Source organism: Microtus oregoni, unplaced genomic scaffold (genome assembly GCF_018167655.1).
Source record: "Microtus oregoni isolate MIOR12 unplaced genomic scaffold, Mior012 000003F_ref0000135, whole genome shotgun sequence".
Lineage (NCBI taxonomy): Eukaryota > Metazoa > Chordata > Mammalia > Rodentia > Cricetidae > Microtus > Microtus oregoni.
In genome coordinates this window covers 22,540,073-22,566,794 of record NW_024543062.1, presented here as the reverse complement: position 1 = coordinate 22,566,794, position 26,722 = coordinate 22,540,073, and the positions used below count along the sequence as shown (strand labels likewise).

At 42.6% G+C, this 26,722-nt stretch overlaps 2 protein-coding genes across 9 annotated transcripts in view; one reads left to right on the top strand and one right to left on the bottom strand.

Annotated features, from left to right (window-relative positions):
• Positions 1-21,601, top strand: part of Tmem116 (transmembrane protein 116) — a 63,055-nt gene extending 41,454 nt beyond the window's left edge. For 6 of the 8 annotated variants that reach the window (XM_041648141.1, XM_041648139.1, XM_041648140.1 and 3 more), the window contains 7 exons: positions 5,502-5,606; positions 11,741-11,790; positions 13,556-13,639; positions 15,994-16,132; positions 17,800-17,944; positions 18,367-18,440; positions 19,043-19,813. In XM_041648141.1, coding sequence (XP_041504075.1) covers positions 5,568-5,606; positions 11,741-11,790; positions 13,556-13,639; positions 15,994-16,132; positions 17,800-17,944; positions 18,367-18,440; positions 19,043-19,249 — 738 coding nt within the window. In that variant the 5' untranslated portion in view covers positions 5,502-5,567 and the 3' untranslated portion in view covers positions 19,250-19,813. Of the gene's footprint in view, positions 1-5,501; positions 5,607-11,740; positions 11,791-13,555; positions 13,640-15,993; positions 16,133-17,799; positions 17,945-18,366; positions 18,441-19,042; positions 19,814-21,402 lie in introns of those variants that run through there. The other 2 variants (XM_041648136.1, XM_041648135.1) reach the window with 2 other exon arrangements.
• A 2,241-nt stretch (positions 21,602-23,842) lies between these two features.
• LOC121445954 (disintegrin and metalloproteinase domain-containing protein 1b-like) lies at positions 23,843-26,146 on the bottom strand (the record flags this gene model as incomplete). Its single annotated transcript, XM_041648132.1, has 1 exon — positions 23,843-26,146. A coding segment is annotated over exon 1 (2,304 nt), but the record flags the coding sequence as incomplete, so codon positions are not given.
• Positions 26,147-26,722: the final 576 nt, after the last annotated feature.

The following is a 26,722-nucleotide window of genomic DNA, read 5'->3' as shown; positions in this document are numbered from 1 at the left end:
TCCCTGGAACTGGAATTGCAGACAGGTGTGAGCTGCCATCTGAGTGTTGGGAATTGAACCCGGGTCCTCTGGAAGAGCAGTCAGTGCCCTTAACCACTGAGCCATCCCTCCAGTCCCTTTTTGCCTTTTAATATATGGACAAAATACTGTTTCCCAAAATCACTTAGGTTAGTTACATCTGTGTGCGTGGTCTGTGCATATGCACATATGGTATGTGCATGCATTTGTGAGCATGTATGTGGAGGCTAGAGGAAGATGATGGCTGTCTTTCTTTATAGTTTTATGCCATATTTCTTGAGACAGGGTTTCTCATTTTCTCTGAAGCTCATCGCTGTGACTAGGCAAACTGGCCAATAAGGTTCTAGGATTCACCTGTCCTTGCCCTCCAGTGTTGGAAGCACAAACACATGCAGCAGAGCCTGACTTCTTTTTTAATTGTATATATATATATATAATAATGTATATATAATTATAAACATATATACAATATATTCATATGTAATATATAACTGTATATACTAAATACTTCTATTTATACAATTATAAATATATGTATATAATTATAAAAATTATATACATATATATGCACAATTATATATATTTATATATATATATATAGTGTGTGTGTGTGTGTGTGTGTGTGTGTGTGTGTGTATGAGAGAGGGGGGGCAGGAGGGAGAATCCCAAGGATTCAAGGATTGAACTCAGATTTTCAAGCTTGGCAACCAGTGCCTCTGTCTGCTGAACCATCTTTCTGGCCTATGCCTGACTTTTATCTGTGGGTGCTGGGGATTTGAATTTCCCTCATTGGTGTGGTAAGTGTTTCATACAGTGAACTGTCTGCCCAGCTCCAGCTTTTGCTTACATGAGGATGAAGAGTAAATCCTGTTACCATAACTGTGTAGGAGCAGGAATTCATCCCTTACATGATATTATGTGGTTTCTTTTTTATTGTATGAATTAGCTCTTTGGTTCCTTTAAAGGAAAACTATGCATTTTATTTTATTTATGAATATGTGTCTATGTACACATGCATGAGGGTGCTTATGCAGTCCAGAAGAGGGTATCAGAACTCCTTAGAGCTGGAGCTACAGGCAGTTTTGAGTAGTCTGCTGCGGGTGCTGGGAACTGAACCAAAGCTCACGTGGCCAGCTAAATCCACTTAAAACCTGAGAGAGTTTGAAAAGGAATTCTAGACACAAAAATACAGAGTTTAACACAGCTTCTTGCTGTTTGCTGGCGGCATGTCGCAGCTCCTTTAAGAGAGATTTTCCTGATTCAGCCATAGCAGAAAAAACGCCACAGCCATTTTAAAATGCCAGCTTTCTGGGCTACGCTGCCAGCACAACTTCTGACTCTTTTGGGAGATGGGCTTGTAAGCAGACTGCTGCAGCTTTCTTAATGACGGCATGGACAGGTTGTGTGCCTAGAGATGGGGCACTGTGCATGTCTCAGAGGTGGTGAGCAGCTCCACCATGCTGGACTGTGCTGAGGGAGCAGGAAGTACCATATATGTCATAGTAATGGCACAGCTTAAGTTTTAAGAAGTGCTTAGCATTATAAAAAGCACTCCTGGACAGTAAATAATTATAGAAATGCAATAAAGAAAAATCCAGATAAAAAGGATGTATAAAAGTGTTGGATAAGCCGGGCGGTGGTGGCGCACGCCTTTAATCCCAGCACTCGGGAGGCAGAGGCAGGCGGATCTCTGGGAGTTCGAGACCAGCCTGGTCTACAAGAGCTAGTGCCAGGACAGGCTCCAAAGCTACAGAGAAACCCTGTCTCGAAAAACCAAAAAAAAAAAAAGTGTTGGATAGATGTACATAGGTTTGGGAAAGAGAAGAAAAAGTACAGAGAGTTGGAAAGAAGTAAATTGTTTTTTAAAAAAAAGTCTTTAGGCCTGGAGGGGTGGTTCAGCCATTAAAGGCGAGACACACAACCAAAAATATAAGAGCTTGGTTTCCAGCCCCCACAGCTGTCCCTCCAGGTACCATAAAGAAAAAAAAAAGTCTTTAAAGAGACCGAGTACAAGCCGGGTGGTGGTGGCGCACGCCTTTAATCCCAGCACTTGGGAGGCAGAGGCAGGCAGATCTCTGTGGGTTAGAGACCAGCCTGGTGTACAAGAGCTAGTTCCAGGACAGGCTCCAAAGCTACAAATAAAGCCTATCTCAAACAACCAAAGAGAGACAGAGACAGAGTAAAGACTGTCATAGATTAAAGGGAGTAAAGAAAAATAAGCCACGTAAAGATGGACTATATACAGAGAGTCTGCATTATGTATATTGTGTTTTCTTTGAAATTTTTGACTGTGAAGGAGCCAAGTACAGAGAGACATTTCATTGTATGGGCTGCTAAGCTAAACCAGAATGTATATTATAAAGGTATCTTGACTTAAGAATTTGGGTCTAAGGATATGGTGCTTTGGAAAAGAGGTTTTTCTTTTGTCTCCACAGAGAATGAGAACCTGTGGATTCATTCCAGGCTAATATGGTTTGATGGACCAAGATGCCCTAAAAGGTTGCCATGAACACCTCAAAAATGCCCTCAAAAAATTACTTTACCCAAAAAATAGCAGGAAGCAGTTTGGAGAGAAAAAAATTATGCCCATATCCCCATATTGTCTATAAATGTTTGTTTACATTAAAGGGAGATATGATATGAATAATTTGCATTGGTATGGATCTTGGTTTATTGATTATTATTTAAGGTCAGTTTTGTTATATGTATATGTATTTCTGTTCTTGATTAAGGTATTGTGTTTGTGTAGCTCATTTAAAAATGTAAGGTATAATTAAGTAATATTAGTTAATAGATAATCATCTATAATAGTCAAGCTTATATTCATGTTAGTTAGATTTTCTAGATGTACAGAGATGCATTTCAGTTAAATAGGTGTTCTTCAAATAATTCAGAGACCTTCAGAATATGGCATTTAAAATGTTTTAATAAATTAGGACTTTTTATGACAATGAGACACGTCTGCTCCTGGCAGTACCAATTACTTCTAGAGGAAGATGGGCATCAAAGAGGCTTCTTAGCCATTTGGGCAAGAAACTTCTCTTGTCTGAAGTGCTTAACTGTACATGCAAGACCCACAGAGAAATGACTGCTAAACTTTCCTAAACGTGAGATGATCCTTTGGGGTTCCTGCTTCATGAAAGAGTCTGCTAGATATTCTGCAGGACACAGAAAAATGTGACAAACAAACTGCCAGTATAGGTGGAACAGTCTTTGAAACTTTCTGCTTCGTGAAAAAGTCTGCTGGATACTAGAGGCCTGTAGGCTGAAGATGGATGCCCCAATGTTACAAAATAACTTTGGGTGACTGTCCAGGCAGCGAGATGTCTCTGTCAATTCTAGAGTTTTGGAAGTTGCTTACAATGTACTTCCAGTTTACTTAGGTAATATTGTGCCCTTCTGGAGTCTTTGATGAAGTTGAAGAAGTTATAGTTATAGTTTTCCTTAGTTATGACAACAGATAAAGTAGATATAAACATTGTAACTGTAATTCTTGCTTGATAACTGTTTTGTTATATGTAATTTTACTATGTTAAAGTTAAAGCCTTTCTTTTTATTTAAACAGAAAAGGGAAAGTGATGTGGTAGTCCCTTCTGTGTGCTGTGATTACCATTAGTGAATAAAGAAACTTCCTTGGCCTGTTGATAGGGCAGAACTTAGGTAGGTGGGGAGGACTGGACTGAATGCTGGGAGAAAGAATAGCGGAGTCAGAGAGACAACATAGAACCACGGGAGACAGATGCTGGTCAGAACTTTAGCCAGTAAGCCACAGCCATGTGGCAATACACAGATTGTGTGTGTGTGTGTGTGTGTGTGTGTGTGTGTGTGTGTGTGTGTGTGTGTGTAGAGAGATCATAGAACAATTTCAGGAATCTATTCTCTCTGCTTTATGGGTCCTGTGGATCAAATTCAGCTCCAGTACCAGGGTTGGCAGTAAATACTTTCCCTGGTGAGCACGTCTAGCACCTGCTTTTCTGAAAGCTCTTTTAAACATCAGTGCTGGGGACGCATCAATTGATAGAACACTTGCTTTTGTATGTCTGATGCCCTGGCTTCAGTCACAACACTCCATAAACCTGAGAGGTGGAGGCAAGAGAATCAAGAGTTTTAAGATCATTTTTGAAGATCATTAAAGATGTGAAAACCACATCTTTAATCCCAGCCCTTAAGAGGCAGAGGCAGGAGGATCTGTGTGAAATCAAGAGGCCTACCTGGTCTATATAGTGAGCTTTAGAACAGCCAGAACTACATAGAGATACCCTTCCTCAAGAAAATCAAATAAAGGACCATTTTTGATTACATAAAAAGTTCAAGTCCAGAATGGGATACCTGAGGTCCCTTTTTTCTTTTTAAAATGATCTTGCCTGTGTAGTTCAAGTTTTGAATGAAAGGTTTAGTTAAAATAACATAGGCCATTTCTGTGTCTTGAATACATTTTGTCCACATAAAATTTGCGTAGAGTTTTAATTACTCAAATCTTGCAGATATGTATGTGTGAACACACGCACAGACACTGACTTTTCCATGTTACATACGTACATTCATAAGCACGGCATTGGAAGGTTGGAGACTTGCTCTTCTGTTTAGAGGGGATCTTCAGGCGATGATGAGAACTGTAAGACTATTAAAGCACATGAGTTGGTTCTGGGGGCTTTATCATGAAAGACACACAGGTACAGATAAGCATACATGTTCTTCATCCTCTGCTGAGGTCATCAACACCACCCCAGGATTCTAACATCAAGACAGCATCACAAGATGAGACCCCTAAACCCTGTACCTCCAGAACTTTGAGCCAATATCCTCTCTCTCTCAAAAGTAACCTGCCTCTAATCTTTTGTTACAGTAATGAAAAAGGAATAATATATTAACTATTATTGAAAGTTGAAATTCTAACTACCTTTTCTATTTCAAAAAGAGCACAGAGCCCATGAAATGGTTCAGAAGGTGAAAGCATTTTCCACATAAACCTGGTGACCTGAGTAGTTCCATCCCTAGAACCCAAGTCAAGGGGAAAGGGAGAGAACCTAACCCACAGCTGTCCTCTGACCACATATGAGCTGTGATGCACATACACACACAATGATGATGATGATGATAAATTAAAAATATAATAGAAAAATCTTCAGAAAAGTGGATCGGTTAGGTAGAGGAGGTGGATATCTGTGGTTCTGAGCAGTCTAAAGGGTAAGATGAAGATGGATGGTTTAGGTAAGTTAGATCTTATCTTGAGAATAATGGAGTAAATTTAAGAAAATAGGAATGGGGAAGCCGGGCGGTGGTGGCGCACGCCTTTAATCCCAGCACTCGGGAGGCAGAGGCAGGCGGATCTCTGGGAGTTCGAGACCAGCCTGGTCTACAAGAGCTAGTTCCAGGACAGGCTCCAAAACCACAGAGAAACCCTGTCTCGAAAAACCAAAAAGAAAAAAAAAAAGAAAATAGGAATGGGGCAAATTTGATGGGCTGTCTTGACTTTCACCTAGATACTGTTCATTGCCTCACTCTTCTGCACCGTCAGTTACATCTGGTATCTGTACACAGAGCTGAGGATGAGAGACAGCCAGAGTGGACGGAGCACAACTGCTCAGGTAAGCAGAGATGGACTCCTGGAGGTTCTCAGGAAGTCATGCAAGCGCTTAGCACTGACTGAGTGAGTGTGTGGAAGCAGATGGGAATAATGTTCTCATAGTTTCCATCTGTTTTTATCACTTCCTCTCCTCCTTTGACACATAAAAGGTTTGTTTGGTTGGTTGCTGTTTTGTTTTTAATTCAAGGTTTCTCTGTGTAGCTCTGGCTGTTATGGAACTTGCTCTGTAGACCAGGCTGGTCTTGAACTCACAGAGATCTATCTGCCTGTCTCTGCCTCCTGAGTGCTGGAATTAAAGGCCTGTATCACCACTGCTCCTGTCACACAATATGTTTTAATGTAGGAACATTGTTGATGCTACTGCCATTCTTGCTTAGCTTGATTCAGCCAAAGGGAAAGCGTTGGCTCCATGTCACCCATCACTGTCAGTAAAATACAGGCCATGAAGAAGAGTTAGGGAAGGTGCTATGTCTGCTGACATGAGTTTTAGAGTGACAGGTGTCAAGGGAGAATGTTCTCTGCTGTACTTCAGTATAAGTGGGAGCTTTTGTTTTGCAGAAGGGCAAAAGGTTGCTTATGTGACAGTCAGAAGCCAGGAAGCATCCAGAGAACACTTTTCACTGCACAGTATTACAGTAAAAGATAGAATGCCAAACCCACAGTGTTTCTGGGTTCTTAGTGTGTGTGTGTGTGTGTGTGTGTGTGTGTGTGTGTGTGTGTGTGTGCGTGCGTGTATTCCACACAGCACACAGTCCATCCCTTCTGAGTATTTGGATCCACATTTTAGTAATCTCTCAAGTTGTGTAATCAGCATATCATTTCAGGATGTTTTCTTTCCCCAATGGTATCTCTCGTGCTATTTACCATTAAGTCCTTTACACTCTCTGCTCTACGTGTTCAAATATATGTGCCTTTCTTCTTTATTCCTGGAACTTGCTCTGTAGACCAGGCTGGCCTCGAACTCACAGAGATTCTCCTGTTTCTGCCTCCCGAGTGCTGGAATTAAAGGCGTGCACCACCACCACCTGGCTGTATGTGCCTTTCTATAGACCTGCTTTTCAGGATACTTCATGTAACAATAATACTGTATGTGTGTGCATGTATATGTATGTTTGCTTTCATTTATAACAGTGCTTTTAGTTATTTTTATATTATTTTTACTATGGTTGAAGGTAAAGATTTTATTATAGGTATGAGGGAGAGAACAGCCAAAGGCAACTGGAAGAGTCCAGAGCAGGGAAAGTAGTAGACTGGAGAGTGAGTACAAGGAGTGGGAAGGAGAGCAAAGGACGGAGAAAGCAAAGAGCAGCACAGTGCTGTAAAGGTCATCGTTTCCACATGTGCAAACCACTCAGTCTTTTTACTGCCGAATAAGTAGCACTTCATTGTGTAGTAAACTGAGTGTCTTACTCTTTTTAAAAAAGATTTGTTTGTTTATTATGTATACAGTGTTCTGTCTGCATGTATCACTGCAGGGCAGAAGAGGGCACCAGATCTCATTATAGATGGTTGTGAGGCACCATGTGGTTGCTCGGAATTGAACTCAGGACTTCTGGAAGAGCCTCTGAGCCATCTCTCCAGCCCCTGAGTGTCTTACTTTTTTACTCTAGTAGGGTTTTTTTGTTGCTGTTTTTTCTTTTTGAGACTGTGTTCCACGTAGCTTAGGCGCTTAGGCTGGCTTTGAACCAGCTGCAGCTGGCTTTCAACTTCTGGCCCTTGTGCCTGTACCTCCCAAGTGCTGGAGTTATGTATGTGTGCTCATAGACCAGTGAGTTTCTTGTTTCTGATGCTTTGAGAACATCACTGATTCTGATGGGTAATATATTAGTGATTTCTCAGTCTTTATTTCTAAATGTCTTTACATTTTTTGTTTGTTTTGTTTTTTTTTTTTTTTTTTCCGAGACAGGGTTTCTCTGTATAGCCCTGGCTGTCCTGGAATTCATTCTGTAGACTATGTTGGCTTTGAACTCAAAAGATCCACCTGCCTCTGCCTCCCAAGTACTGGGGTTAAAAGCGTGCACTATCACATTAGACTTAATATTTTTGTTATTGTTGTTTGTTTGTTTTTGAAAAAGGGTCCCATGTAGCCCAGGCTATCTCAGATTACATAATCGAAGATGATCTTGAACTTCTGATCTTCTGTCTTCTACTTCCTAAATGCTGGGATTCTTGGTGTGGACCACTAAACCCAGTTTATGTGGTGCTGGGATTAGACCCAGGACCTCTAGAATGCTAGGAAACACTCCACCAACTGTGCTACAGGACACAGGCCTGTTTTCATCTTACACATCTTACTAAATATTCTAACCTTAACTTCTGTAATATTTATCACTTTATGTTTTTTTAAAGTAAAATTCTGTTAGGAGGATGATAAACAGTCTGGAAAGCTGCCCCACCCTTCCCTAGGACCTGCAGATTGCTTCTCAGTGGACACAGGGAGTAGCCCAGTGACTGTTTGTTGTTTGAGTAAGTGGAAGAGCGTGTGGATGAAATGTGTTAGTGATTGACTCAGAGTCATCAGCAACGCATCAGTGTTGCATTAAGGGTAGAAACAAAAGCACTTCCCTTTGGAGTCATTTGAACAAGAGTGAGTCCAGATTTGAATTCTCTACTTCACGATTTCTGTGCCTTCTGTCCTGCCTGTTGTGTGTCTGAATTTGGGCCTGCCTGAGGCTGTCTTGTAACTCTGCCCCTGTGTCTGTCTGTCCCTCCATTAGGGCTTTCCATGTCTTCTTAGCGAACAGCACAGAAGTATCATCTAAGGAGGCAGGGTGAGAATGTTACAGGATCTTTAATAGGACTTTACAAGGGATGAAGTCACTGTCTCCAACTGACCCAGATAACAAACATTATTCTTTTTTGTATTCATGTACATTGGTGTTTTGCTTGCATGTCTAACTGTACAAGGGTGTTGATCCCCTGGAACTGGAGTTATAGTTGGGAGCTGCCATGTGGGTGCTGGAAATTTAACCAGGGTCCTCCGGAAGAGTAGTCAATGTTCTTATTCACTGAGAAATCTCCCTAGTCCCACAAACATTATTCATTATCAACTAATATTCAAATATTGAGTTCAATATTTATGGTGGATATTAATTTTAGAAGATTGCTTCCAATTTCTATATATTTTGTTTTCACAAAATGATGTATATGCATTGTTCTGGGTCACTTGTCTGGTTTTTTGTTGTTGTTTTGTTTTGTTTTGTTTGAGACAGGGTTTCTCTGTATAACTTTGGAGCCTGTCCCGGAACTCACTCTTGTAGACCAGGTTGGCCCTGAATTTACAGAGATCCATCCACCCGCCTTTGCTTCCTGAGTGCTGGAATTAAAGGAGCATGCCACTACTGCCTGGCTGGGTCACTGTCTGATTTATATCTCTCATGTTTTGCTTGTTGAAAAGGCTCTTGCTATGTAGCCCATGCTGGCCCACAGCTCAGTATGTAGCCAAGACAGGCATCAAGTTTTCATCGTAAAGTTTAGTATTAATCTCTATAATCCATGCTGCCTCTTCAACACCAAAATGCTGGGATCGTGAAAATGTCATTTCTTCCCCTTTCTTTCTTTCTTTCTTTTTTTCTTTCTTTTTTTTCTTTCTTTCTTTCTTTCCTTCTGTTTTCTTTTTTTCTTTTTTCTTTTTTTTTGGTTTTTCGAGACAGGGTTTCTCTGTAGCTTTGGTGCCTGTCCCGGAACTAGCTCTTGTAGACCAGGCTGGTCTCGAACTCCCAGAGATCCGCCTGCCTCTGCCTCCCGAGTGCTGGGATTAAAGGCGTGTGCCACCACCACCCGGCTCTTTTTTTCTTTTTTTGTAGCTTTGGAGACTGTCCTAGAACTCGCTCTTGTAGACTAGGGTTGCCTTGAATTCACAGTGATCTACCTGCCTCTGCATGCACCACCACACCCGGCTTTTCCTTTTTTTAAGCTTTGTTCAAGACAGTCACTGGTAAGAAAGGGTAGGAACAAATAATGTTCTCTCTTTTTTCCCTCTGGTCCCCACTTCCCAGAGAACATGGTAAAAAAAAATAAATGAAAATGAAACATGAAAAGTACCCATAAGCAGCATCATAAACAAGATACTACAGTCTTTACAAAAGCATTCAATGAAACTTCTTGGAGGCAGGATTTTACTATATAGACCAGGCTGGCCTTGAACTCACAGGGAGCTGCTTGCCTTTGCCCTCCAAGTGCTGGGACTAACAGAGTAGCCACCACACCTGGTAGCAAGTGTGTTTGTATCCATAGTTACTGGCCGCAGTGGCCACTGAGCGCTTGTCATGTAACTGCAAAATGAAGGAACTGACTGGAGAACTCAGGCTTTGAACCAGAGTCTCTTACTCTCTAGCCCTGGTTGGGGCAGTATTAGAACTTGCCATGTACTTTAGGCTGGCTTCTAACTTGCAGCCATCCTACTGCCTCTGCCTTTCAAATTCTGGTTTTGGAGGCATATGCCATCATGCATGACAGGAGTTGATATTTTCATTTTACTTAGTTTTACTGTAAGTAGCTATATGCGGATAGTAGCTGCTGTGTACAACAAAAACTCCACTCTCTCTTCTGCCATTTAATCTTGCCCACTCTGGGCATTCCACAGGCATAGGTGTCTTCTGCACCTTAACCTTGCATGATCTCTCCAGTTAGGAAGGGCCTGTGGCTACTTACCCCTTTCTATGCTTGTTTGTAGGGAAGCAAAGAGCTGGGAGTTTGTTTTCTTCTCTTTGGGCGATGAGTGCCTCAAAGCACAGCAGCTCCCAGAGCTTTGCCCACGACTTCACTCAAAGCCCTGGGCTTGAGCTGGGGCTCCACTGGCCAAGTGTGAAAAGCAAACCCCATAGGCCATGAACTTTCCATCATGATACCAAGTTATGCTTATCATGATAGCAGTTATGCTGCTTCAAATTGTTTAGGCTCTGATGCAAGTGGGGAGTATTCATCTGTCTGTCTGGGAGTGTTATGGATTTGAACCCAAGACTTCTCTATGATAAATACATATTCCATCACCCTGTGTAATGCAGTACACTCTGTGTGTGGTGTATGTGTAGTGTGTGTGTAGTGTGTGTGTAGTGTGTGTGTCTGTGTGTGTAGTGCGTGTGCCTGTGCATCAGTGTGTAGAGATCAGTAGTCAACACCAGCTGCTTTCCTCTGTTGATCTTCACCTTCTTTGTTTTGTTTTGTTTTTCAAGACAAGGTTCCTCTATGTAACAGTCTTGGCTATCCTGGAACTTGCTCTGTAGACAAGGCTGGCCTTGAATTCACAGAGATCTGGCCTACCTCTGCCTACTGAGTGCTGGGATTAAAGGTGCGTGCCACCACCACTTAACGTTCTCCACTTTTTTTGTTTTTGAGATATTTCTTACTGAACCTTGTATTTGCCATTTGTGCTAGTCTGATTGGCCTGTGAAGCCCCTAGGGTCTGTCTGTCTTCCCTTGCCTCCTCTACAGTGTTAGGGTTGCTGACAAGTGCTGCTTATGCCTGGTTTCTTGTGTGGGTGCTAGGGATATGAACTTAGGTTCCTATGCTTGCTCAAAAACCACTTTATCTACTGAACTGTCTCCTAAGTCTCCAGATTTTAAATGTTCCGTACTCTAGCATAGTCTTATATCCAAGGGCTTCTCTGACTCTCTCATGTCAATACTGGCCAATTAATACTTTGTGCTGGTCAACTTATACATGGCTTTATTCATCTGTGCCTTTCTGGGGCTAAAAGAAAAAAACATCCTATGACTTCAAATATGCCTTTATCCCTAAAAGAATTTGTTTCAGCACTCGGGCTTTGGATTAAATTACTTTCTGTAGTCTTTTGGGTTTATTATTGTTGTTTCTTTTTATTTTATTTATTTATTTTTGGTTTTTCGAGACAGGGTTTCTCTGTGCTTTTGGAGCCTGTCCTGGAACTAGCTCTTGTAGACCAGGCTGGTCTCGAACTCACAGAGATCTGCCTGCCTCTGCCTCCCAAGTGCTGGGATTAAAGGCGTGTTTTATCTATACACTGTCATGTTTTATCTATATTAAGGGAACTGACTTTGGTGGGTTCTATAAACAATATGACTGACAAAGCAAGGGGGCTACTGGAAATGTGTGTGAATGTTTACTGGTGACTTTGGCACTGGTCCTAACATTTTTCACTTCTCATCTTTTCATAGGTGATAAAACATACTTGTCAAAGTAGTCACATAGTGTTCATTTTGTCAAGGTAAGATTTTTTTCTTGCTGGTAAGGAACGAATGCCTGTTACTCTTCATTTCCACTGTCACTCCTGTGTCTTTATAGAGCATTAAATGATAGGAAGCAACAAACATAATTATTGATTACTTTCTTCCTTTCCCTAGTTTGATATTAGAGAGCTGGGTTTTAGCTCCAACTCTATAACACCAATTCTTTGTGGCTTTGAGCAAACCTCTTTCTTGCATTTGTATATATGTGAGTATATATATGCTTATGTTTCGGGTGAATACTTTCTATGCTTGCGTATGAAGGAAGCTTGATGTCAGCTCCTTTCATTTATCACTCTCTCTTATACACCAAGAGAGTTTCTCATGGAACCCAGAACTTAGCATACCTGCTCGTCGGACCAAGCTACCTTATCCTGGTGATTCACATCTCTGTTTCCAGTATGCTGGACAACAGGCTGACCTCAAGAGCTATCAGTTTTTTATGTGGGTCCTGGGCATCCCACTGTACCCCACTCCAGTCCTCAAGCTTTACCTGCTGAGCCCAGCTCTCAAGATCAGTCCACCTTTGTGTGAGAATCCTAGTCCAGAAAGAATCCAGATCCACACAAAGAAGTGATCACATTGGTTTTAGACTTTATAACTTTGCTCCCAAATCCCTTCTAGGTCAGTGGCTGTATTTTAAGTGGATAAACAATTGTCTGTTTAAAGAGTAAGCACACAGGAAGGGTAAGGACAGGAATTAATCTGGCCACTGCAGAGTGAAGGAGACCATGTAGAGCTGTTCCATAGTTTTGTTTGTTTGTTTTTGTGATTGTTTTTTTTAATATTTATTTATTTATTATGTATACAATATTCTGAATGTGTGTAAGCCTGAAGGCCAGAAGAGGGCGCCAGACCTCTTTACAGATGGTTGTGAGCCACCATGTGGTTGCTGGGAATTGAACTCAGGACCTTTGGAAGAGTAGGCAATGCTCTTAACCACAGAGCCATCACTCCAGCCCGTTTATTTGTTTTTTGAGACGGTTTCTCTGTGTAGCCCTGGCTCTTCTGGAACTCAATCTTTAGACCAGGCTGACCTCTCAAATTCACAGAGATCCTGCCCCTTGCCTCCTGAGTGCTGGGATTGAAGGTGTGCACCACCACCTCGTGGCAGTTCCATTGTTTTCTTTCATGTAGATTTTTTCATGTAAATTTTGTTTTGTTTTGCTTTTTTGTGACAAAGTTTTGCTATGTAGCTCAGACTGGCCTCAAAATCAAGATCCTCCTGCCTCAATTTCCTGCATGCTAAGATTACAAGCCTGCACCACCACACCCAACATCGCTTAGATTCTGATTTGTTTTCTTTTAAAAAAATATTTATTTATTTATTATGTATACAATATTCTGTGTGTATGCCTGCAGGCCAGAAGAAGGCACCAGACCCTATTACAGATGATTGTGAGCCATCATGTGGTTGCTGGGAATTGAACTCAGGACCTTTGGAAGAGCAGGCAATGCTTTTAACATCTTTCCACTACTGCCTGACCTAGCAGATTTTTATCTGGCTATAATTCCAAAGATTCTCAAGAAACTATTAAGAGGTCAAGTTAGATATAAAGTCCACTTTACAATGAAGTTCTTCGGGAAATATAAAATAAGGATAGCTATGGTATTTAAGATGTTTTTCTTCATGTAGGTCAGGTATAGGGAGTTGGTGGGGTAATCTAGTCAGAAGAGACTATTTTACAAAAGGGAGAAGGGCATGAACATTTCTGGATAATGGCATAATCCATTTTCTCCTATCAGCCTGCTACCTCTGCTGCTGATGACACCTGTGTTTTGTCTGGGCAATGTCAATGAATGCTTCCACAACTTTAGCCAGAGCCACAGGTAAGCAAGGACTAACTCAGCTTTTCATTTGTTCTACATACTTTCTAGCCAACATGTTTTGCTTTGGTGTTTATGACTTCTGGGAAAAGACCATAGATTCAATCCCACTATAATTAAAATATGTATTGTTTAATTGCTAGCAGGGTGAACAATCTCTGAAGCAAATTTTAGGTTGCCATGCAGGAGGGTTATGGGGAAGATTATTAAAGAGGAAACCACATGAAGACCTTCACTATCTATGTAAGCAAATAAAAATGTTTTGTTCTGCCAAGTTAAGTGGTTAAAGCACCTCAGAACAATCTTTGGGTGTCTGCATAAGTAAGTTACAGAAACAACAACAACAAAGCAATGGTTGTATATTTTTGGGTAGCTATCACTGAATCAGGGGTACTGGTAGGGTCCAAGAAGACCCAAACAACCCAAATACACAGGAACTCATTCAAAGCAAGATCCAGCAGTACAGACTTGGGAGCTGACTGTGTCACTGAGCATTCATTTCAGCAAGTATTGTTTTTAATTTTATTTTTTTTATTGATATTTATTGAGCTCTACGTTTTTCTCTGTTCCCCTCCCTGCCTCCCCCTTCCCCCTTCAGTCCTCCCCCAAGGTCCCCATGCTCCCAATTTACTCAGGAGATCTTGTCTTTTTCTACTTTCTACTTCCCATGTAGATTAGATCTATGTAAGTCTCTCTTAGTGTCCACATTGTTGTCTAAGTTCTCTGGGATTGTGGTTTGTAGGCTGGCTTTCTTTGCTTTATGATTAAAAACCACCTATGAGTGAGTACATGTGATAATTGTCTTTCTGTGTATGGGTTACCTCACTCAAAAATAACGTTTTCTAGCTCCACATATTTTCCTGCAAAATTCAAGCTGTTGTTTTTTTTTCTGCTGTGTAATACTCCATTGTGTAAATGTACCATATTTTCCTTATCCATTCTTCTTCGATTGAGGAACATTTAGGTTGTTTCCAGGTTCTGGCTATGACAAACAAAGCTGCTATGAACATAGTTGAGCACGTGTCCTTGTGGCATGATTGATTTTTTTCTTTTTCTTTTCTTTTCTTTTCTTTTTTTTTTTTTGTACTGTCTCTGCTATGTGATCAGCAAGTATTTAAACAGAAAAACCACAAATGTCTGTACCAAGTTGCACTTATATTTCCCACCAACCTGGATGAAAGGATTGGGGACTTTCCTAGGGACACTGTTCTTTGGTTCACTTGCCTTGTTCTCGTTGGTTGTTCTACTCAAGTGTGGTGGAGCAGCGTGCCCACCATCCGTGTCTCACCTTGCTAGCCAGGATGCTAGTGATGTCAGTTACCCAGGGAGGTCTTGGAAACTTAAACTTTATTTCACTTTGCTTTTCAAGATGGAATTTTTATTCAAAATGGCTTCAGTTTGGTTCCTTCTTATACTGGGAACTTATCTTCCAGGGACTGGAGTCATCAACAGAAAACTGGTGGGTACTAAAATGAATACCTAGCATAAAATGGAGCTTCTTTAGCCATAACCATTTGTTTTACTTGTGGAGGTAGCTAGCCCAGGCAGTAGAATGTTTGCTGGGCTTACCCAAAGTCTTGGGTTGGATCCCCAGAGCTGCATATAGTATGTGTGGTGGTGCATACTTGTGACCTCAGCACATAGGAGATAGAGACAGGAGGTCAGAGTTTTGAAGCCAATCTGAACTACTTACTAGTTTGAGGCTAGCCTGGACTACATCATACCCTATCTCAAAAAAATTACTTGTTTTGGAAATGGGTTCTAGATATAATATGATGTAGTCAGGCTGAAGAAACACAAGGAAATAGATAGTCCAGAGTGACTCAAGGCATTTCATCTGTGGGAAGGAACAGGGTGTTATAGTTATAGGTAAGAGCCCATTACTCACTGTGCTGGGTAGTTTCCTGTCAACCTGACACAAACTAATGGCCTCAGATTGGAGGGAGCCTCAATTGAGAAAGGGCCTCCATAAGATTGGGCTGCAGGCAAGCCTATAGGACATTTTCTTCATTAGTGATTGATGTTGGGGGGACTAGTCAATTGTGAGTGGGGCCACCGCTGAGCTGTTGGCCCATGGTTCTATAAAAAATCAGGCTGAGCAAGCCATGAGGAACAAGCTGGTAAGCAGCACCTTTCCATGGCCTCTGCATCAGCTGCTGCCTCCAGGCTGCTGCCCTGACTTACTTCAGTGATGGACTAAGATATGGAAGAGTAGACCAAACAAAGCCTTTCATCCCCCGCTTGCTGATGGTCATGTGTTTATCACAGCAGTAGTGACCTCACTGACATTCAGGTTTGGTTTTGTTTCTCTTGTGTTGTCATTGTTGTATCATCCTGCCCATTGGTTTTCTTCCCAGGTGTCTCCTAATGCACTCGCCTCCATCAGCCATGATTGAACCCCTGCCTTCCACCAACACATCTGTCTGCAGTGTGCTCTATTTTTATGGCGTCACTGTTTTCCTGGCCAGCTTTTTCTTCAGCCTCCTCCTCATCACGGTATGGTTCCACCTGTTTGTTACTGCTGAAAGGATGGACAGAGAGATAGGCAGTGTACCAAGACTGGAACACTACAAGAGGTGTTTCCCGGGAACTGGAGAGATGGCTCAGAGGTTAAGGGCATTACCTGCTCTTCCAAAGGTCCTGAGTTCAATTCCCAGCAACCACATGGTGGCTTACAACCATCTGGAATGAGGTCTGGTGCCCTCTTCTGGCCTGTAGGGATACACACAGACAGAATATTGTATACATAATAAATAAATTATATATATATATATATAAAAGAGGTGTTTCCCATGGTCCAGCACCAGGGAAGTGACCATGACTGTGAGGATATAGTTCAGCTGGTAGAACACTTCCCTAGAGTGCATGAGAGCATGGGAATCAGAAGTTCAAAGTCATACTTAGTTTCATATAGCCAGTCTGGGCTGTATGTGAAATTCTTTCAAAAAAAAAAAAAGGAAGAAAGGAAGGAAGTGACAAGGATTTGTTGACAGTGTAATTACTGCCTTTGTTTTTTTTGGACTACCCAAAATTACATGATAAGCAGGAAAAGAAGCTTATATTAGTTAGGTGACAATCATGTTCACTCTAGAATTAATGTGTTTCTTTGATTCCCATGAGGACCCAGAGTAGAAAGATCACATGACATGATGTATCCTTTATGTAAGTGACATTCTGTGACATAGAACCTGTGCTTTGATTTAATTTCCCAGATAATGAAAGCATGGGTTTTTCTTTTTTCTTTCTTTCTTTTTTTTTTTTTTTTTTTACCTATGAGACAATTTATTTAGTCCTGGCTGTCCTGGAACTCACTCTATAGACCAGGCTGGCCTCAAACTCAGAGATCCTCCTGCCTCTGTCTTCAAGTGCTGGGGTGAAAGGTGCGCACCACCATTGGTTGATTGAGAAGAGATATTCTGTCCCTCCCTCCCCCCCTCCCTCCCTTCTCTTCTCTTCTCTTCTCTTCTCTCTCTCTCTCTCTCTCTCTCTCTCTCTCTCTTTTGGTTTTTCAAAACAGGGTTTCTCTATAGCTTTGGAGCCTGACCTGGAACTAGCTCTTGTAGACCAGATTGGCCTCGAACTCACAGAGATCTGCCTGCCTCTGCCTCCCGAGTGCTGGGATTAAAGGCGTGCACCACCACCGCCCGGCAAGAAGAGATTTTTTTAAAACTCCTCTTTTACTCAGAGTTGAGAATTTAGTATTAGCCTTTGTACTGATAAACTTCAGGGCATGAAGTATAAAACATAGTCTCAAAGAATCACTAATAAGATATTTTAAGAGATGGATTAGTTAGAACTCACTTTAACTTCCTGGATGGGAATGCAAGTTATTAGTACAATGCTTGCCTATTATTAAACTGTAGATTTGATTCCCACCTCCACAAGAAAACAACACACCTTCCCATATATATTGTGATTTGTTTAAGATTGGGAAAGCCAGGGGTTGATGATGTTCACACACTGAACATAATAACTAAAAGTTTGGTTAGTATCTGTTTGTCTACATGAAAATTCCCACTGGGTAATTCTCCAAAGTCTGCTCTCATGGTAAAGAAGGAGAGTGACTTTTCCGGGCAGGCATTCCTTGCAGAGTGAGCCTTCTAAGATGCCGGGAAATTTGACTAAGCCACAGGCCTACTACTCACTGCTACACTCATGTTTAGGTCTTGCTCATCCATGCCCAGTCATTGTATAAGAAGTTTGTGAAATCGACAGGCTTTCTGGAGAGTGAGCAGTGGGCAGTGATTTACATTGTGGGCCAGCGAGTGCGCTTCTTCCCGGTGGCCTTTGTATGCTGCTGGGGCCCAGGTTGGTATCTTAGTAAAAGGAATTGGAGGTGAAGGAGGTGGCTATGGGTTTCATCAAACAAAATGATCTCACTAAAATCATGACTGCATATTCCTATCTAGCTTGTAAATTTTATTTCTTATTGCTTTATTTTTTAAGACAAGGTCTCATTATGTAGACCCCAATGGCAATGGCCTCAAACTCACCAGAGGTATACCTACAGCCTCTGCCTCAATGCTGGGATTAAAGACATGTACAAGTCCACCTGGCATTAATCTGCAAGTTTTAATCAGTACAGACCAGAAATGAAGGCCAAAGTCTCAGTGGTTTACATAATTGGTTAATCTCAGTGCTGATCTTCAGTTCCCTGTAGCTTCTGTTGACGGGATGTGCAGGCGTGTGCACTGAGAGCTGACAGCAGTTTACACGTTGTGTGTTTGCAGCTGCCACACTGTTGATCATAGAGCTGACCAAGCCCCAGGATACCTCCCTGCACATGGCTTTCTCTGTGCTCCAGGTAACCCCTTCCAAAGCCAGAATCTTTTGTCTTGCACCTTTGTGCCTGGTTCTCTCACACTGCCATTTAGAGGGCACACAGGTTTTCCCCCTTCAGTATATTCATTTGTGCATTGCAAAAGAGAACATCTAATGTTTATGGTTACTAATGAAGAATATAACCATTTCCTGAAAGGCTAGTCTAAGTGTTTCTGGGTCCAGTTTGGAGCACATTTATCTCTGGGCAACTTTGTTTTGATATATTGAAGATATGGTTGGTAGAATAAGGTCTCCCAGGGTATATATTCTTGTGAGACACTGATGGTGATGCTCTCCCATCCAGAGTGAATCAAATGGCACAAATTACCTGTGTGTAGTGAGTGATAAGCAGGAAGGGAATTTTTTGCTTTTCCATTTTCCTCCATTATCAGAAGAAAACTTTTTAGAACAGTTGGCAGTTGAAGCCATTTTCTTGTCCTCATAAATACTAAAAAGTATAACAGCCGTCAGCTGTCCGCAGCAGGACGCAATGTGAAGAGTTTAGATGAGCTTGTGCACAGTTCAGCAGCTCCAGTGACGACGCTGCACAGAGGGTTGGGCTCCACTGTTCTTCGTCTCTTCCAGGCTCTCACAGCAGCATCCCAGGGTCTGATCAACTGTGGCATATATGGCTGGACACAGTGCAAGTTCCAGCAGCTAAAGCGTGAGCCTCGCCGTGATGCAGATACTCAGACCCCATTGCTGTGCTCACAGAAGAGAATCTATAGCAGGAGCCTAGACCCACCGGAGTTTTCTCTTGCTTTTGCTTCCAGCTCTTCCACCATTCTTTGAAACTATAGAACTAGAACATCCCGGAAGTGAATGTTTCATGTGAGTGGATTCTGCAGGTCTGCAGGGAACACTCCCATCTTTTCTGGCATACCCCAGACTGGAGAACTAAAAGGGAATGTAAGCTGTGGTCAGTAACGGTTCTGAGTGAATTAGGAAGGATCTCTCCAGGTGCTCATTCAGGGAGGTATAGCTACTTTCTATCTAAGAGATTCATTACTTTTTCAAATACTAGATTTATTTACATCTCTTCAAGAAAAAATAAATTTCAGGTTCACATATATGTGTGTCATTTGCAAACTCTGCTCCATAAAAACAAGAAAAGTAGGAAGCCATGCAACAACTTGCAGGTGTGCAGTTGGGGTTCTTGTAGTGAGGTTTCATGGAGACCTGAGAATGCTCACACAGCCAAAATGCTCTGCCGTATCCCTCATTTGTAGTATTTTAGTGTTTTTCAAGTTGTTTATTATAACAATTTTATATAGAATTTTTAAAACTTTTTTTTTTTTTTGGTTTTCGAGACTTGTGGCTTTGGAGCCTGTCCTGGAACTAGCTCTTGTAGACCAGGCCTTCCTCTAACTCAGAGATCCGCCTGCCTCTGCCTACCGAGTCCTGGGATTAAAGGCATGTGTCACCACCACCGGCTCAATTTTTTTTAAACTTTATCTAAAATAATAAGTAGATTTGGTGGCTGTATCCATCTGAAATATTTATAACTAAGCAAAGCTTCTTTAGTGACCAATAGAGCTATGGTGGCAGAATTGTATGTCCTATACATGGTGAGAGGAATTGGTCACAGTTGCTATGGAAACCACAGAGGCCCCATAATTAGAGCCGTGGCTCCCAGGACAGTGGCAGTAGTCACCACAGTTCAGCCAGCCCTAGGATTCTTAGTGTTCCCAACATCATTATTCCTTGAGCCCTACCAAGCTCAAGGCAGCTTTATGCTTTCTCCACAACATTGACTGTCAGTCCAGCATCTAAACAGTTTCCTAACACTTCTTTCGCAGACATACTGGTAGTGTTTTATGGGTAACAGTGAGACCAGAAGCTCTCCAGGATTTAGGTCAGAAGAAACCGCCTTATATAATGAACAGAAGTGACCTAAAGTGAGTTTCCTGAGCACACCCAGGTCAAAAATTCTGCCACAGGGAGTGGTGGGAAATGTACCAGCCTACAGCATGCAACAGAACCCAAAAGAAAGCCCTTTGCCTTGACTTGAGGGCTTTGTCTGCATTCAGTCTGTAATAGCTAAAGTCAAAACAGAATGCATATCTATTTATAAGAACATGGTGTAAATAACTATGGATATACTAATATGCCTTGGAACTCTAGTAATAAAGAATAATTTATGAAAAAAAAACATCTGGGCAGTGGTGGCACAAACCTTTAACCCCGCACTTGGGAGGCATAGGCAGGCAGGTCTCTCTGAGTTTGAGGCCAGCCTGGTCTACAAGAGCTAGTTTCAGGACAGGCTCCAAAGCTATAGAGAAACCCTGTCTCAAAAAACAAAACAAGAAAAAAAATCATTGATATATAAGGCTTAGTGAGTTGCCCACTTTAGAAAAAATAATAGGCTTATTTATAAAAGATGGTCCTCAAATATATATTTATATGAACATGGAAAGGATTTGTAAAATGTGGAAATAGGTTCACAGAGATTTGCAGAACAAGGGTTCAGAGACCTATAGCCAATACAGAAGGGAAGACAGGACATGGTGAGCAAGAGAAATGAAGATATCTTTTGATAAAGGGATGAGCATCCAGAATCCAAGGAGCACAGAGGTGAGACCAGTGTTATAAGAGTGTGCGTTCTCAGTGTGGGCTTAACAAGGTACGCTCATGGTTGGTCTGAGCACATTTCCTAGGCCATGTCCCTCCAGATGAGGTTGCCTTCCAGCATTCTTAAACCACATTCTTTTTCCCTCATTGTGTTCCCAACTTTTGTGACATTAAAATCCTTTCTTTTCTTTCCTTCCTTTCTTTTTTTTTCAAGACAGGATTTCTCTGTGTAGCCTTGGCTATCCTAGAACTCACTTTATAAACCAGGATGGCCTTGAACTCACTGAGATCCTCCCGTCTGCCTCCCAAGTGCTGGGATTAAAGGCGTGCACCACCACCACCCAGCTTAAAATCCTTTTTTTTTTTTAATGCAGGTAAACATCATAACAAAGTATGGATTTTACCTATCCACATTAAAAACAGTTCAGCTGTAATTTGAGTCAAGTCTATAAATCCTGTCTTCTCCATTCTAGGAAAGTGAAGAGTTTGAGATTTGCCTTCATATGAAGTGAAATCACAAAAAAAGATGTTCTCCTATTTAAAGACAATTTTTGCCTGTAGCTCTGATTAAACAAATAAGCCTTTGAAATGCCTCTAATTACAGTTCATCCTTTCATTATGTCCATAAACTTCAAAGACCCAGAATCAAGGCTGGTGTTGGAGTGCTTCCCCTGCAGAAGTGGTGACATCTTCTAGAATAATACTCTAGATGGTGCAGGGCATTTGCTTATGGGATAGAGAAGTGGAAGACTCCTCTCCCCACACACAGGGAAGCCATGATTGATAGGATATGGGGAATTTTGAAGCTGGTTCTCAACTCAGGGTGAAAGCTTATTTTTACTTCTTTTCTATTGATGGAAAAAGAACGGTTTTTCCCCTTTGAAAAAACACTTGAATGAGCTGTTCCCCACTCAATCATAATGACAAAATTCCATTTCAGAAGAAATCTGGAGAAACAGTAAGCCATGTTCCTTTTCAAATAAATGTAGCACTTTTATCTCCATGTTATATCTTACACCTGTAATCTCAGGACTCCAGAGGCTGAGTTAGAAAGATTACTTTGAGGTTGAGGCTGACCTAGGCTATGTAGTTGGAAGTCAGTCCCTTGGCTACATGTGTGAACCACTATATCAAAAACAAACAAAAGTAACACTTTGTTTTCATCAAGCACAGAATTGTATCAATTTGGAGTTACCTTATTTTATTTATTTTTTTCAACTGAACTCCAAACAAGGGAGCTCAGCTTGACTAATGGGGTGAGAAAAGATGTGAGGTCAGCCTGAGGAGAGACGGGTCTGCTCCTGGACCCCCAAGGACAACATGACCCCTGGGCATGAGAGCATCACTAACTGCAGCATCTCTTCCACACTGTAACTTCCCTTTGTTCCTCTCAAGTCTGAAGACAAATCTAGAATCTGGAATTGGCTTTAGGAAACTAAGGAAAGTGCTGGGGTCTTGGCTAGCCGGAGGCACCCAGAGAAGGCAGGGAGAAGGTGGCAGGACATGGCCAGACTCTGTTGAGGAGTATGGTCCTATAGGAGCATTAACACATCAATTACTGAACTTCTTCCTCATGATGCTACAAACACATGGCAGGATGACTTATGAGAAAGGCTGTCCTTTCTACAGTCAGAGCACAAAGTAATTCTGTTCAGCTTCATTTTGTTTTTAGGATAAGTCTTGCTAAGTAACCTAGGCTGGCCTTACACTTCAGTCTCCTTGCTAAGCCTTCTGAAGAAAGCTGGCAATATGGCAAACAGCACCATCAATACTTACTTAGTGCTGGTTGCTGCTGCTTCCTCTTCAATATACGATTGTTTGTTTATTGTGTAGTGCTCATATATGTGCAGATGGGGGTGCCTATGCATCTACATATAGGGTAGAAGAGGTGTTTAGTGTCCTCCTCTATGATTCTTGGTCTATTCTTTCCCTAAACCTAGAGTTTGCATTCTCTGGGCTAGAAACCATCAAACCCCAGTGAACCTCCTGGTCTTGCCAGTTTGGATTATGGGCATGTGCAAGATCCCTGTCTTGTCTCTTGTCAGGTGAGTGCGGGAATCTGAACTTAATGACTGTACAGCAAGCACTCTTTGTCCTGGGGATGTGGCTGATGTCTGTAATGCTGACTTCTTAACTCAAGATTCAAAGTTAGGCCTTCTTCCTTATGAGGTACAGCCTTTACCACACAGCTACAGAACTGAACATACTCAATAAATACATTACATGGAACCCGAAGGCATATCTAATGTTAAGAGTTTTATTTAAAGATTCATCCATTGAATATATTTTTGGGCAAGTCAGAACACTGAATCTTGTGGAAATTGCCCTTACATAATAGGTAGTTGTTAGTTGGAATAAAAATCCTGGAGATAGTGATAAATTCAGGAGCACCAGACAATCGATGTGGAAGAAAGCATGTCCTAAAATACAGTTTCTGGTGACCAAAAGAATTAGCCCAAAGATACAAGAACCTGAATGTCCAAAGATATATGTGACAAGTTCAAATGAAACATGAAAACTAGAGTACTGAAATACTGACTATGGAAACACCCATCAACTAAATGGTAAAGACAGAGCCTCCTGCCTCACTCGCAAGTGTATCCGTAGGCCCTGGAGTCCCAGGGAGGGATCACAGCTGGCAGTTTGTGCAGCCTTTGCTTTACTGAGCCTCTTATTCTCAGGGCTGCAAGAGGCCTCGCTGTTGGGTTGGCTTTATGTTCCCCCTACTTATTCCTCTCCCTCATCCTCTTCTTCCTCTTCTGTTTCTTTCTCCTCCTTTTCCTCTTCTTCCTCTTCCTTCTCTTCCTCTTCCTTCTCTTCCTCTTCCTTCTCTTCCTCTTCCTTCTCTTCCTCTTTGTCAGCCTCTTCCGGAACCTTCTCTAACTCTGAAGGCTCTACTTCATAAGGAGTCTCTGACTTGCTGTACGCAATCATGATGCATACAATTATAAAGAGTATTGTGAGTATCAAAATAGCAGAAAGAACTATCAGTTTTAAGTTAAGTACCAACTCTTTACCTTCATCTTCAGGATTTTGACTCTCAGCTTCTGGAGGATTTTCATCTGATAGTTCGGGAGTGGGACCGCTGTCCACACTGCCTCCAGTTCCTTTATGTCTGCAGTCAGGGGGTGCAAAGCCGTATGAACAATGGCAGTGCCCTAAATCATTACAAACTCCATGTTCACTACACAGTTCCTTACTGCAGGAAGGGTAGGTGGAGAACGTGTCGCTGTCTTCACAGATGAAATTCTGACACACCTTATTTGAGCCACAGTTGGTCAGGTTCTTCACATAGCCTCTGCCAGGGATGTCTGTCTCATCACCAGGAGCATCCATGCTCCAGCACCAGTTCACTTTGTGAGGGATTTGGATCAGTGTATGTTTCTGTTTGATTGGTGGTAAGAACTGTAACTCTGTACATGTAAGTTTCCCACACAGACTGTTTTGATCTGAACAATTGATATATGTTCCTGGAGACTCAGAAGAAGGCCCACAATTTCCAAACCGGTTCCCTCTGCTGTTCACGGAACTGTAGCATTCATCAGAGGCAGATTTTGCACCAAACCCAAAAATACGTGAGCATTGAGAGCTAGGGTCCAGGCACTGACCCTCAAAGCAGAAGTAAGCTTCATGACATAAAGAGCCATCTTTCACTATCCTGTTCTCAGGACATATTGCAGAGGTCCCATTACAGTATTCTGCCAGGTCACAAATTCCATCAGCAGGACGACAAACCTGTCCCTTCTTTTTAAATTTACATTGAAAACAGCAAAGCTCATTATTACACTCTGCATCCTGCTTAAATTTACAGTTTTCATCACAACATTGGTTACTGTGGCAGCTGTTACCACAGTCACACTCTTCCGACTCCTCCACCACACCGTTTCCACAACGGGCAGCTCTGCGCTTGCGGCTTTGGTGCCAAGGCCTGTCAAGCAGGCAGGCCCCTCTGTGGTCATGGAGGAAACGGTAGAAGTCGTCAGAGCTGCAGTTGCTGAAGCCACTGTCCTTGGTGATATCCTCGTGCATGAGGCAGAAGTGCTTAGGGTCACAGGAGCAGGCTGGGTGGTCGTGCTGGATTCCCAGGTTGTGCCCCAGCTCGTGGGCCACAAGCGCCGCAAACAGCAGGACATCTTCATGATGGAAGGCCTCCACAGCCGCTGCAAACCCACCAGAACAGGCACCATCGAGAAACGCCTGGCCCTCGTTCTCTCCTGGGTGATGCCCGACGATCAAGTGTGCCACATCATGCCTGACACGGCCCAGGAGCTCCTCCTGTCTCCAGCGGTTGAAATTCCTCAGTGTAGCCTGCAGGTCCACCGGGGCCTCTATCAGGTCCCCCTCTGTCCAGACTTCCACGCCCACCAGCACCATCTCTGTGTTTAGTCCCCTAGTGAAGCTGTTGGCCAGAGCAATGATGTCCACCACTGCCCGGACCGTCTCGGTGACGTTGCTGCCCCACATCTGGAACCGCTGGTGGTTGACCACGACGAACATCTCCACGTACTTGGTGTGTGACCACAAGTCAGACAGCTCCCGCAGGTCATCGGGTCTCCTGCTCCTCTGTTGCTGGCCAGTGTCCCCTGGGCTGTCTTTGGGAATGACACTGCAGGAGACGCGGGGCTGATGTGCCACAGTGTACAGGATGTGTTCAAACTCTTTGGAGGAGAGCACAGGCTCGATGCTGTAGGATGTTTCCTCCTTGATCAGGATGCCCCTGAGGCCTGAGCAGATGTTGACAGAGACAAAGGAGCCTGGCACCCCTTCCATGTAACCTTCATAATGGCAGTCCTGTGAGAGGAGAGGCATTTCTTGCCCCAGGACGCCATTGTGGTAACTGTAGACTGGGAAGTTACTCGCAGAATGGTCTCCCTTTACCTCCAGGTGAAGCAGCTGCTGCTGGCCCTGCATCAACAGCATGTAGGACACCCTTCCTCCGGGATCTTCACTCCCCTTGACTGGCAGTCTCTTGGGGATGACCGTTTCAAAGGAAGAGGAATATACAGATCCTATGTCACAGAATGTACTTGGAAGAAAAATTAACAGAACCAGGAGCAACATGGCCACCAGCCTGACACACAAATGTTCTGACATTTGCCCCAGCCTTAGCCTCTCCATCTGGGAGCCCAAGTCTAAAATGCTCCTGCAACCTTTATACAAAGCTACCTAGGGTTTACTTGGAAGTGAAAGAGGAGGCTGAGTATATCACTGTGACCTGTCTACCATGGCTCTCCTGAATCGGTTGATGCTATGGGTCTGTGTATTAAGCAGCAGTGGTGGCAGCCACTCTCCCCGACACTGAGCCCCTGCTATTACCCCCCAGCTACACTGGGTAGTTAAGTAGTGGTTACTTCCCACCTCTGTGAACTTAGCTTGCTAACTGGGTCTCGTCCTGGTGTCTCTGACCTCTGTGCCCTTTCAGATCGCTTCCATTATTGGTGGCTTCTTTCAGAGTCAGCTCTAGTGCTCCATCGATCAGTTCCTTTGACAAGATGGAGAGATGTACCGTGACAGACTCTGAACTCTATAACATGAGACTACCTTGAAAGAGGATATAACATCTCCACGGCTCACTCAGCAGGGCCATACGGAACACCCCTCCCCCACGGCTCTCCCACCCTTCCTGTTGTCAGTTGCTCAGCCAACCCCAGATGTTCCAGATCAGGTATCCTGGAGATACCTTAGGTGCACACA